Here is a 14,287-nt window from a genome sequence, read left to right as displayed (position 1 = left end):
CCAAAGTATCGAAATTGGCACCGTATCGAAAAAAACAAAACGATACCCAGCCCTACACACAGGTACCCCTCTCTCTCTCGAAACTTGCTCTTTGAAGAGGACAAACCTCTGTAAGACTGTACCTATCCCGGATAAGAAGATTTCAACTGCGCAACCCTTTCCCTTCTCCTCGGACAAAGACTTTCCCTCCAGTTTTAGTTTGGCCGACTTAAACTCGTGAAAGACCCCCTTAGTCCGATCACAGCTGTAACCATCCCGCCTTGCAAGCAACACTGTAGGAACAGTGTTTTTCCATGTTCGAGATCTGAACGTTTCTATCTTGAACATTTTTCCGTCGGACCGAGCCTCCCGGCTCTCGAGGACAAAAGAAGCAGACGACTTCAAGAATCCTCCCTGATCCAACCCAGACAGGAGTCTGTGTTGACCAGAACTTTTCCCCTGGAACCGAAAGCAGTGTCGCTGGCCGGCACAACCCGTTTCCCGTGGGACCCCTCTACAAAATCAGTAGGACACTTTTCATGGGCAAATGACTAGTTAATTCTGAGTAGAGTTTAGTAGATGTGTTTCTTTGAATCTAGCTCGAAGCTTTATTTCATGTGCACATGTGTTGTTCTTTAATTTCTGTAGACATTGTTTTGAAATCTCTCTCTCTCTCTTGCTTAGTTAGTTTGCATGCTTCTAACTTCTACCTCGCGTACCCCATAACAACATGAATCACTTCTGTACTCCTCGATTATTGGTATGAACCGCATTCGCAAGCGTTCATACAGTATCGCCCGTATTCGAAAGATTCTCTTTGCTAACGGGTTAGCTAAGGACAATCGCTAGTAGCCCCTGTGTAACAGCGGCCTGCTAGCTAAGACGCACGACACACACACCCACACACACACGTTACACCCACATCTCTCTCTCTCTCTCCCTCTGGTATCTCTCTCTCTCTCTATCTCTCTCTCTGAGTGTTAGACTTGTAGATTTCTCCGGACTTTTGGTACCTTTCCGGTACAACTTTGCACATAACTGATAATAGACTGTTCATTGAATAGCCTCCTTTGTCCGGACATTTCTGCTAGCTAATACTGCTGCTCAGCTGTAGCCACGCTGAATCTAATTGCTTTGAGTACACGAGTGTACAGCCATCTTTGTAGTGACAAACATTCAAGCTCGCTGTTTCATTCGTGTTCTATTCTCTCTCTTTTATTTCTTTTGTGCTCACATTCCATTCACATCATACCCGGAACTGTTAGTGTTAATTTCAGAACCTTTGATACATGTTTGTGCCCTTCACGGGACTTTTAATGCTTGAAAACCCCCGCCGGTTATTTGCTAAGTAGCTGCTAGCTACCCCCATTGTTCTTGGTTCTGAGGCTAACGCTAATATCACCGTGTTGTTTACATTGCTATAGCAACCTAGCCCACGTGGTGGACGCCATCTTGCTACCATAGCAACCGGGGCTAACGCTCCTCCTTTGTTCACGCTCACGCACCTACACACACACACACACACACACACACACATTTCCCCTACACGCACAATTCCCCTTTTATTTCTTTCTTGTTTTTATACTTGTGCCTTATTGTGTTTACCCATTGATCCGACTTTGAATGTAATGTTTTATTAGTTATCCTAGTAGTTAATAAAAGTAAATCATTTGATTGCATTTTGTTGTCCTTGTTGCTTTGTACAACCAACCAACCTATTATCAGAACTTTGCCTTCAGATCTACCTTTGTGCTTGCATACCCAGCTGATCACAGAGAATAGGCCTTACTGTTCACTGTGCCCTGTTGAGTATCCCAGTACAAACTTGTTATTAATTCTGTGTTTAGCAATTTATTGTTGAATATTGTGATTGATAATCTTAAGGATTTTATGAGACGGTCCTTTAATTACCTTTTAATTAATTTGTTTATTAATTATAATTAATTCATAATTAATTAAATTCCCAAACAAGATATTTTGCCTTCAATTCCTGGTATAGTCGCATTAGGAGTAAATCCAAACGCAACTACCCCTACATTACTGGTGCCCCGTGTGAGGATAATGGTTTAATGGTTGGTGTACAAACTGCAATGATTAACAAACTGTTTTAAAATAACACAAGCTCGGCCAAGTTATAATCTACAGGTGGATTTAACGGTGAGTGAACAACAGTGTGTCAATCGTATTTCGTACTGAAATTGTGTCAACCGTATTTCGTACTGAAATTTTGCGTCCGATTGTAATTAGTAAATGCGCCCTTGTTAATTAATTATCAAAGTAAATTAATAACTGCTAAAATTGATTAATTACAAGTGATAATTCCTATAGAACTGCTTAATACTCGCATGTTAATTAGTTATTAATTAGATTAAATTCTACTATTAACTGATAGACATCCGGTATTGATTACAGTATAGCGAATTAAAATTTAATTGATTGATTTAAAAGTAGAGTTAATTTTCTAACTTAATTGATTGACAAATCGGTATCTTGAGTCTTAACACGCGGATCTGATACTCGAGGCCCAATTGATTACCGCGCTAGATAACATTCTGATCGAATTATTTAACCCTATACTGCACGGTGTTGCCATATGGCAACATACCATTCTTTTGGCATTTCCTGGTATTTAAATATAAATAATAGACACTGATTGGTTTTCATATTGAAACTGTGGCCTTGTTTTATCCAATTATGTGGTTTCTTGACATCACCTGACACCACACACTGCCCCAGGCTCGCTCTTTCCCTCACTGTACATGAGCGTGTGTCCTTGACAGATTACTCTGGCATTGGCCAAGATTTTTCACACTTTTTGCAATATTTACAAAATTTAAAAAAATATTGGGATGATCTATAGTTAGTCATGATCTGTTTTCACCATTTTGTTTTGTTTTCAACTAAAATTATTTCCTTTTTATGTTGAAAAATAGGTATGTTGCCATACGGCAACATTGTGCGGTAATGGAACAAGACGGTCAATAGGGAAAGTGTATTGATACAAATACCCAATTCTAATTGATTGATTAATTGATTTATTTATTGATTGAATGATTGTTAACTGATAATATTTACAATTAGTGTAAATGGCAGTCTGTAATGACCATTAAAATGTTTTAATAGGTGTACAGAACTGTTTTATGAGCTTTCACTCTGAGTACATGCAGAAAAGCGAACAAGGCCTATACAGCCTCCCCAGACTGCCAGAGGTATACCACAAAAATCCGCAAACCCCAGTTTAGAGCATAAAACAACTGTCATCTTGACCATTTCAAGCCTGCAAAATGTTTTGACTTCATGTGTATGTTATAATTAGGCTAATTAGCACACAACGTTTGTGCAAATCTGTCAACCCGATCAAAAATTATTGTACAAAGTCAACCATTTTGAAAGTCAGCCATTTCAAAAGCATAATCTCGAAATTTCAAACAGCTCATAAACCAATTATATTATTAACACACAAAATTTACTGCAAATCCAAGCACCCATTGAAAAGTTGTGGCCTAAACAAAAGGTAGGCCATCTCGAAAGATTGCCAACTTCAAAGTCAGCCATCTTGAAATTCAGCTATCTTGAAAGCACTGGCCTCACATTTTACATAACTTATTTACTCATTATAGAGTGTTATCACACAAGGTTTAGTGTAAATCCAAGCATCCTTTCAAAAGTTATGACAAATAAACTGTCGGTTATGTTGAAAGATGCCTGGCCCGCAAATCGGCCATCTTAAATGCCGGCCATCTTGAAAGTGTTGGCTTCCAAAATTAAATCAGTTCATGTACATATTATAGACAGTTACCATACACATTTTTGTGCAAATCTATGCACAGATATTGTGTTAATACCTAATATATTCATTGGTGGTTGGTCAAAGTAATACCACTGAAATACTGTTTTTCGGGGATATAATAAACAGTATTCACTTGTTCTCTCAGTGGCAAAAATGTCTTAAATAACTCCCTTGAACTTGTGGGTAAACTTTCAATGTTTTTCTGAGATAAAAACAATTATATTTCTATAAAATAATCCATAATGTTGTATGACCCTTGTTTGGTCTTGGTGGGAAAATGTACACTGGATCCTTTCCGTAACTGCACAATGTTGCCATATGGCAACAAACCTAAAAGTACCCCCCCAAAAAACTTTTTTTTGAAAAAAATTGCAAAAATGTCTTAAGAAGTTAATTTTATGTGACAAAAACCACAGTAAGATTTTTTTCCATGATGGGATAATAATGTGTGCAGTATAGGGTTAAATGATTAGTATTAAATTCCTTGCGAAAACAATTACTCTCCCATTTAATTAATTGCGTAATCGGATAACACTCTAAGCGTAACCAATTAACAGCCCGTACTAATTCGTGCAAGACAATGGATGCTAAAGAAGTGCCTGAAGCAGGAGCCGCCGGTAGCGGAGCAGCGGCCGGAGTCAAGAAAGACACCAAGCAATCTCTTTTCGACCTCGTAGGCGATTTAGCGACCGTGAGTGCTGACGACAGGACGCAGATCAGAGAGCTAAGCCGAAGAGCCTGCAGACAGAAAATGACCGAAACGGTCGAGAAACTCGGCACAAGGGAGATCACAACCCCAGTCGGGTTCAGCCGACTCTTCATGCTCTTACACCGCGAATATGAATATGCTAAAGAAGAAGAGAATCAAAAGAAAGGAGCAATGGCAGAAGAAATTCATGACCTAACGAGGAAACACCAAGAGTTGTTTCAAGAACTAGGTAGAGAACAAGAACGAGGGAACACCCTGGAAAGTGAACTGAATGAGATAGGCCCCGCCTACCAGACACTCCAGCAGGAGATGAGATCCCTCCGACACCTGGTGGAACAATACGAGCAGGAAGCCCCTCAGCGTTCCGAACCAGTGTCAGCCCATCATCCCCACCGGGGGAACGAAGAGGAAGAGGAGAAAAAGGAGGAACCCAGCTTGTTAGACTGGACACCCAGCCAAACTCTCCCGGATATCCAGACTCCTCTAATCCCCTTCACCGGCGCTCAAGGTAGACAGCCGGCGATGTCGAACACGCCCTACCTCGCCACTAGGACGACTGCCTCGCACACGACGAGCGCAGCACCCTCCGCCAACGCAGGTTTGCAACCTGTGTCACATGGGACCCCTAGCCACACCCATCCAGCTACGGACCCAAATCAGCCAAAGAAACTCTACCCGAGTTTCGCAGCAATGTCAAGTGTTGGACCTCCCGGCAAGTCGAAAAAGCGAACCACCGCAGTGGAGAACCCCATACGCTCATGGCACGACCCTAGGGCGTACGAGTCCAGCTCCGACAGCGAGGAAGAGGAGCCGCCGTACCAGCCGAGGACAGGAGCCGCCGGTGCCGCCGCACCCAGAGTCCCATGCAGAGTCCGCCAACTAGACATTCTAGCAAAAGATGTTGACCGTTTCGAGCCCGAGAAGAGAGAACGTAACGTCAACGACTACTTCTGCGAGCTCGAGCGAGCTCTCCTTGAGCTTCCAGGGGCCACCTCCCTAGAGAAAGCAAGGCTAATCTGGAAGACTTCCTCAACTACTGTGCGCGGATTTCTTCGAGGTTTCCCACCACATGAGTTAGACAACTACAAGAAACTCCGAAAGCACATGATCGATGAGTATTCGACATACACGGACGAGACCGCGGCCACAATGGAGGCCCTTCAGGTGAAGCACCAGAAGCACGAGCACCCTCGAACATACTTCACACGCCTTCGGGAGGCGTATTTCCAGGGCTCCCATGCCCCTGGACTGGAAGAAGATCGGATCTTCAAGTGCTTCTTCCTGAACAACCTCCACCCCTCCATCAAGGATCAAACGAACATCATATGTAGACAGAAGTTCCACACGATGAAGGAGATACGTGCCGTCGCCACCATGACGTGGTAAACTCTCGTCAAACCGAAGCAGAAAGTCGATGAAGAACCTCGTGTCTACGCGCTGCATGGACAAGGAGACCAACAGCTGCGACTAGAAGGAGGAGAAACCCCGGAAACGGCACCCAACTGGCACCATCCGAGCCCCAACTACCAGTCTTCAAACCAACACCAGGCTAGCTGGAAAGGTAAACAGGCTGGAGCGAAAGGGGGGCCAGGGCAAAACGTCAAGGGGCAAGGCTATCGCAAAAACGGTAATCAAGCCCCTGGACATGCCCCTGGTGGCCAGCAGGGTGATAGGTCAGAGTTTCATCCAAAGGGCCCTCGAGGGGGGCCGGACTCCAGACAGGCCAACGCTAACCCAGCTAAGCAAGATAGCCAGTTAGCCGAGATGAGAGCTTCAATGGCCAAAATGGAGAAGATGATGAAGGACCTGCAGCACCAGATGAAAGCCAAGAAAGGGAAGGACTCGTCGGCATGACTAGGCCGGGATCCCTCCCCACCGCCACCGCGAGTTTACCTTGTGGGGTGGGGAGAGCGTCCCTTGCAGTCAGACGGCGATAGGGCCATGCAGCCCCCTCCGGTGGTGAAACCGGATCCTCAGGATGCGCCTCTCACACAGTTTCTAGGAGACTTGGTGCGGAAAGGTAACGCCAAGCGTATCTACACCCCGGTGGTTGTAGAAGGTGACGTTTCCCTCCAAGCCCTCCTGGATACTGGGTCTGAGATAACCCTGATGTGTTCCGAGATCTTCTCCAGAGTGGCGGCCGCACGGCGCAAGCAGGGAAAGCCCATTAGAACTCAGGACTGTGACGTTAACTTAGTTAGCTTCACTCAGAATCAAGCCCCCGTGACCACCATCGCATGGTTGGAACTAACGTTCCAAGGCATGACCATCATTCATCCCACTTACATCTGTTCTATTGGTGCCGAGCCCCTCCTCATTGGCCAAGACCTGCTTGACAGGCTTGCACCACTCATCGATTGCCGCAAAGGTCAACTCTGGGCCCAAGTCACCCCCACTCCGATCATGCCCCCTCGCCAAGAGCAAGCTCTTTGCGATAAGATCAGCACGGAAGTCGCCTCAACGACGTCCGAAGGGAGCCCGCCCTCTCAGAGCCCGTCCTCCCAGAGTCCTCCTTCAGAGGAGCTCGAGTTCACTTCCCTCTACACAGAGTCTGGACGAGAGACTCCAGATCCGCCCAGCATCTCTTCCAATCGCACCGTGTTCTTCGAACACCCTGCTTTCCTATGCTCCCTGGGTGAGTCCCCACCAGAGAGGTACTACCCCCAATTGTCTGGCAAGTTCGCTGTAAACAGCGTAACCGTGTCAGCCGTCAGGCTAGCACTCTGGGCAGAGAAATCAGCCATCAGCCAGAATTGCTTCGACACTTTGTGGCGAAGTCCCGCCCCGCCTGCATTCGTGCAGAAAGGTCATCGTCTTTTGTCCGCCGAAACTCCTCAGACACCCCTCAAAGCCATAGGCACTTGTGCTGTGTCACTGACCATTGGTCAGAGAGAGTTCCTCCATTACCTAAGTGTCGTCCCCGGGCTCCCGGACCCTTTGGTCCTTGGAGCTGACACTTTGGTTAGGCTGGGAGCCCAGTTGGACATTGTAAATCAAGTCATCTGGACCCAAGCCGATGCGTCCAAGCATCCGTTCCAGTCAGATCTCGAACAAATGCGTTCCGGACAGACAATTCCCCAAGCCTGCCACGTTGCTAGCGAGTTCGACGTCGTCGTCCCCGCTAGGACCGCTGGCTTCCCGCTTAGGCTAGTTGTCGTTAAAGACCAACAGCTGCCCAGTTCCCAAGCGTTCTTTCAGCCCCTCAAGCCGTTCGTGGATCTTGATCTAGCAGTGTGTGGCACTCCGTTACTCGAAGTAACAAACCGTTCAGCTTACCTCTTGGTGCAGAACCCCACGAGGTACGATTGTTCAGTTCCAGCCCGCCAAGCGCTAGGTCTCCTGGTTGACCAGGGATTCCACGATTTTGAACTCACCATTCCAGTCATTGGTGAACTCCCATTGTCGGACAGGCCGTCCGACCAACCAGGAAGCTTCCTGGTCACCTCCCCCTTCCACATGATCCGAATCGAGCCCCATGATATGCTTCGGGACGAACGCATCGTCCTGACCAAGACCGATACACCCAAGCACTTGCTAGTGTACGCTCTTGCCGTGCAGCCATCGAGCGCGGGCCCCGCAACGAAGGTTGTTGAGCTAGCACCCGATGAGCCGTACCCAGGTTTCGAACAGGAGGTTCAGCAACAGCTTGTGAAAGCTGACAGTCTGACCACGGATAGCCAGCGTGGACAGCTCCGAGAGCTGTTCTATCATTTCAAGCCCATCTGGTCAAAGGACTCCAACGACTGTGGCGTCACCGATCTCCACACCGTTCAAATCCCAACGGACCCGAAGGCTAAGCCCACTTTCGTGCGCCAATACAAGATCCCCTTGGCCGCGTATGATTCCATCGAAGAGACGCTGAACACCCTGTTGGACAAGCAGATAATCAGGGAGTGTAATTCCACGTACAACTCCCCCTTGTGGCCAGTTCTGAAACCCAATGGAAAATGGAGACTCACCATCGACTACCGGCAGTTGAACAAGCAAGTGCCCCTGTCAAGGTGGCCCATGATCCATCTGGACCAAGAACTCGCCAAAGTCAAGGATGCGAAGTTCTTCTCCACCGCGGACGTGGCAAGCGGCTTCTGGACCATGCGAGTGGACCCTAAAGACCAACACAAGTTGGCCTTCTCATTCGGAAACCGCCAAATGACGTTCAACCGCTGTCCCTTTGGATATTCAAACTCCCCAGCCGAGTTCAACATCTTCCTGCACAAAGCCATGAGCGACGCCGCAGCCAGAGGGAACCTGATCTACGTCGATGACATCCTGATTAGATCACGGACCTTCGAAGCCCACCTTGAAGAGATTCGCCACGTCCTGTCACAGCTAGCTAGAGCCGGGGCCAAGCTCTCCGTCACCAAAGGACAATGGTGTCGGACAAAAGTCGAGTATGTCGGACTGTGTGTCGGGCCTGACGGCATCGAACCTCAGTCCAGCCGGATCCGTGCAATTCAAGACATCAGAGCCCCGTCCAACGTGTCCCAACTCCGCAGCTTTCTGGGAGTATGCAACTACTCCAGACAGTTCATCGAGGACTACGCTGAAATAGCTAGACCGCTGAACGAACTTCTCCGAAAGGATCGAGAATTCAATTGGAGTAGTCCCCAAGAACTTGCTTTCAAGGAGATGAAGCAGAAGCTCTGCGCGGCCCCTTGCCTGGCCTACCCGGACAAGGATAAGCCGTTCTTCCTTGAAGCCAGTTTCTCTGATCATTGCCTGAGTGCCGCACTTTCCCAGCAGTACGATAGAGACCGCCGCGTTATCGCATACGCTAGCCGCCCTCTTAGTCCTGTAGAAGTGAAGTTCTCCGACTGCGAAAGAGCCCTGCTCGCAACGGTTTGGGCCGTTGAGCACTTCCGCAGTTACATCGGTGGCCAGAAGGTGGTGATCGAGACGAACCATCAACCTGTCACGTTCTTGAACAGCCAGAGGCTGCGAGAGGGCAAAGTCTCCAACAGTCGACTCGCGTCGTGGATGATGGCATTACAGGGCTACGACATTGAGGTGAAGTACGCCCAAAACCACAAGATGGCGCTAGGCCGTGGCCTTGCGGAGTGCCAACATTGCGAATGCGAAGATGGACCAATCCAGGTGGAGACCTCGACAGCGCTATCTCTTCCGTCTGACCATCACTGATGAGAATGTCTGCAACAATCTGCCCACTGCTTACATTGATGGGTGCTCATTCCATCACGAGAGCGAAGTCAGAGCTGGCGTCGGTGTTGTGTGGGTTAACGGCCCGCTACGTGGAGAATACCAACACCGGATCGGCGCTAAAACTAGCCAGTATGCAGAGATCGCCGCCGCCCTCATCACACTGCAGCAAGCTAGCAACGAGAACCTCAAACAGCTGGTCCTTTGTTCTGATTCGAATTATGCCAGACATAGCTTCGTCTCACACTTCCCGGCGTGGAAGGCCCAAGGCATGAAGAATGCCAGGAACAAGGATGTGAAGCACTCCGAACTCTTCCTCGCTTGTGACCAGCTCGTGACCCAGCAGGGAATGTCCGTCTACTGGAGAAAGGTGAAAGCACACTCTCCGGTCCCAGGCCCGGATAAGGACGGCAACGACACAGCGGACAGCCTCGCAAAGGCCGGAGCTGTGGACGGCCCTCTTTGGGAATTCCAGGACTCCTGGCTTCCCCCAAAAGCAGAACAGACAGTGAACGCGATCAACCGTCGACAGGCTAAGGAAGGACAAACTGACACTACGCCCCAGGCGGAAACACTGCGACTCGGCCGAAAGCCAGAGGACGCAGACTTGGCAGCCATGCAGGAAAGGGACCCTCCAATCCACCGGATCCGAAAGTTCCTTGCCAATCCTGACACCTCCCCAATCTCCGAAGAAGAATTGGAACAATCTCCAGATCTACGTCACCTTTACAATCTCAAGCACAGCCTGAAACTTGAAAAGGGACTCTTGGTGTACTCAACAAGCCGTCAAGGACCTCCTCGGTGGGTCGTGCCCACGGACCATAGGGGGGTCATACTACAGTACGCCCACGACAGCCCATGCGGAGGACACCGTAGCGCCAACGCGACTTTCAGCACGCTTCAGTCGGTGGTCTACTGGCCCTTCATGATCACAGATGTAACAGAGTACGTCAAAGGCTGTCTCACTTGCTGCCAATTCCGTCCTGCGCAACCCCTGAACCGAGCTCCCCTGCAGCGCAGAGGAATCTCGTTCCCCTGGTCTAATCTCCAGATCGACTGGATTGGACCAGTCCCAAAATCATCTCGAGGTAACAAATACCTCCTGACAGTCACCTGTGCCTTCACCAAATGGATAGAGTGCCTCCCTGCTCCCAACGACACCGCCGAGACCACCGCTCTCCTCCTCATGAACCACGTGTTCAGCCGTTGGGGCCTGCCTCTCTCCATTGACTCAGACCGAGGAACGCACTTCACCGCGGATGTCATGAAAGCCTTGTGGGAAATGCTAGGCGTCGAAGCGAAGTTCCACATTGCGTACCACCCTCAATCATCCGGCCAGGTCGAACGCGCCAACCAAACCATCGTGAGCATGCTCCGGAAGTATGTCCAGGGACATGGAAAGGATTGGGATATCAAGCTCCCTCTGGTGCTAATGGCCATCAGGGCCACTCCCCATCGCTCGACGGGAGTCACTCCCTTCGAAATGATGACTGGCCGTGAAATGACTCTCCCGCTGCACCTCCTCTATCAACCAGAAGACATGAGCGTTGCCACTGCGTACACGGCACACCAGTACGTTTCCGATCTGCAACGCCACCTACAGACTACATTTGCTTGGGCCCAGGAACATCTTGAAAAGAGTGCAAAAGGCCAGAAAGCTTACTACGACAGGAAAGCGACGAGCCGTGAGTACGAAATAGGCGACAAAGTCCTCTACTTCAACTTCACAAAGCCGGTAGGCGTGTCCAAGAAATTCTTACCCCGCTGGTCAGGGCCATTCGAAATCACAGACAAGCTGTCCCCAGTCGCCTATCGTATTAAGACCTCAAAGCCTAGCCAAACGCCCTCTTACAGATGGATCCATAGCAACTAGATAAAGCTCTTCGAGCAGTCCACACTCCATAGAGGGGGTGGAAGAGCAGTAGTCAGTAGTCTGCCTAACTTAGCTGCATGCCTCTTAACACTATAAGTATGCATTCCTAAGTAACTCCCCTCATCAAACTCTAGTAACCAAAACTCCTATGTGTTACAGAAATGGCCCCTCTCTGGATCCTCTGCATCTTCCTCGCCCTTCAGACCACACTGGCCAGCGACATAGTGGAACCCGGCCCTCAGAGTGGCATCGTACTCCAGGATGCCCCCGGCCTGCTTCTCACCAATTGCCGCGTCCACACTCAACGTGTATATGCCCGCCTTGACCCGTGGGACGTGTACCGCAAGCATTTCAGGTCACCCTCTCAGATGAACCTGGAAACTGGCCCTACTTCCGAGATAGGATCCAACATCGAACACGCCAAGCGTACCACTAGCCACATGCTCGAACAGCTGCAGAAATTCATCGTCACAGAAGAGGAACTGAGCGGCAAAGCCCGTCCCAAGCGTTTCCTAGGTGGACTTCTTACCGCTGCTTCTGCTATCGGCTCCCTATTCTCAGTAGGCCTCTCCGCCGTTAATACTGTTAGCCTGACTGCCGTCAAGCGCGAAATTAGCACACTTAAAGAGGAAATGCCAGAAATTCAGAGTAGGCTGCTAACCCAACAGGAGACGCTGCAGGACCTAGGCAAAACCCTGCAGGGAACCATACTCGCTGTTAATATGCATTCAACTCTCATTAACAATACTGTGCATGCCGTAGACCGTTTAGCCACTATCATGAGAAGCGAAGTGAAGTACGTTCGAGTAATTAGAGACTTAATGCAAGATCTGATGCGAGAAGTAAGCAGCTCCCTCAGTACTCTGGGTGGAGGTAAAATTCCACCATATCTAATACCCCTTAGCATGGTTGACAATATACTGCGAGCTACGACTACCACTAACGTTTACTCATCACAAATCCACCTGGCCTATAGTCTTGGCAGCGCTATTCCCATTTTTGTCGATCCTAAGAACCTAGAGATAGGATTCATTCTTAATCTTCCCATCATTGAGCGACAAAACATTTACAGAATTAAGTCGGTCCTTAATGTAGGCTTTTGGAATAGCGGCGTACACGTACGTCTCCAAACACCCCCTACTATAGCCTATCACGATGACAACCCCTCTATCTACCTTATTCCCAACCTAGACATGTGCACCTCAACCAAAGATATTCACTGGGTCTGCCCCAGTAATCCCTTTATCAGAGACACTACTGATCGCCTCTGCGGACTGTCAAAGGTCCCAGACCAGAAGTGTGCCGCCCAACTGTCCACAAAGGACGAGGTTACGGAAACTAGAGTAGAGAGAGCCGGTAATCGCTGGCTAATCAACACACCCCAGACTGACATTCTGATATCATACGACCAGCATAACACAGCCACTAGAATGAAGCTCCCCAACCAGACTTCCCTCCTTAGTGTACCACTAGGGGCCACTGTTCATGTAGGTGACATCACGCTACACCACCTTAGCTCTGATCAGTACGAAACAGAAGTGGAAATGCCCAACGCATTCCCTGGCCATGAACTTGAGATAAACGCCACCCTCCAAGAGCAATTGCTTCTGGAAGGGACCAAAACTATACAATTCAGTCTTCACCCCACTGGTATTGATACTATGTTTTTGCGCTATCGTTCTACCCCCTCTTCTGATCAAGGCTCCCTAATCTACCAAATTTCCCTGGGACTTCTCGTTAGTGGCTGGGTTATCACTGTTTTCATAGCCATCACACTACACAGGTACATACTGACAATGCACCGCAAACTGCACCACGCGATCTATGTGCCAGAGAACTATGATCGCACCCGTGTCCGGTACTCCGTTGGACAGAGTGCCAACATTAACTTTCCTGGAGAGTAGGCTTGCTAACGCTAACTAACCTCTCTTCCTTCCTTTCATTGATTTTTTTCTTTGATTATGTTTGCTGTGTGAAATGTCATATGTAGTTAGACAGATAGCTTTAGAACTTTTACTAGTCATTGCCCAAGTGCCTTAGTCATTGCCCAAGTGCCTAAGTCATTGCCCATGAATTGTGTACTGTGTTTGAACTTTTCACTGCATGAACTGTGTCTGAAAGACTTTTTCCAGAAAGGACTTATCGGACTACTTTCCTGTGGACTACTTCCTTGTGGATTACTTTCCTGTGGACTACTTTCTTGTGGATTACAAAGGACAATGTCTCATGACAGGGACACCGTGAGCCACATCGGGACCAATCCGCTCACCAATGTGCCTCAAGGGGGGACTGTAGGTGATATTCCCCTGTGTTTTCGCCATTTCTCCCCGCGCCTCTAGAGGGCGCTGAACCCAAAGAGACTGTTTGCAATGTACTACTGAAGTATGTTGTTTCCTGTTACCCCCTGCTGTTTTCACTATAAAGAGTGCCGCACAGGTACCCCTCACTCTCTCGAAACTTGCTCTTTGAAGAGGACAAACCTCTGTAAGACTGTACCTATCCCGGATAAGAAGATTTCAACTGCGCAACCCTTTCCCCTTCCTCGGACAAAGACTTTCCCTCCAGTTTTAGTTTGGCCGACTTAAACTCGTGAAAGACCCCCTTAGTCCGATCACAGCTGTAACCATCCCGCCTTGCAAGCAACACTGTAGGAACAGTGTTTTTCCATGTTCGAGATCTGAACGTTTCTATCTTGAACATTTTTCCGTCGGACCGAGCCTCCCGGCTCTCGAGGACAAAAGAAGCAGACGACTTCAAGAATCCTCCCTGATCCAACCCA

The 14,287-nt window shown here is 48.6% G+C and overlaps 1 protein-coding gene across 1 annotated transcript; it reads left to right on the top strand.

Moving 5' to 3' along the window:
* The first annotated feature begins 208 nt into the window (after positions 1-208).
* Positions 209-13,412, top strand: LOC134467583 (uncharacterized). Its single transcript, XM_063221425.1, has 2 exons — positions 209-504; positions 11,668-13,412. The coding sequence occupies exon 2, from the start codon at positions 11,670-11,672 to the stop codon at positions 13,410-13,412; it is 1,743 nt and encodes a 580-aa protein (XP_063077495.1). The 5' UTR covers positions 209-504; positions 11,668-11,669.
* The last annotated feature ends 875 nt before the right edge of the window (positions 13,413-14,287 follow it).

Source organism: Engraulis encrasicolus, chromosome 17 (assembly GCF_034702125.1).
Source record: "Engraulis encrasicolus isolate BLACKSEA-1 chromosome 17, IST_EnEncr_1.0, whole genome shotgun sequence".
Classification (NCBI taxonomy): domain Eukaryota; kingdom Metazoa; phylum Chordata; class Actinopteri; order Clupeiformes; family Engraulidae; genus Engraulis; species Engraulis encrasicolus.
This window is presented reverse-complemented; position numbering and strand designations above follow the sequence as displayed.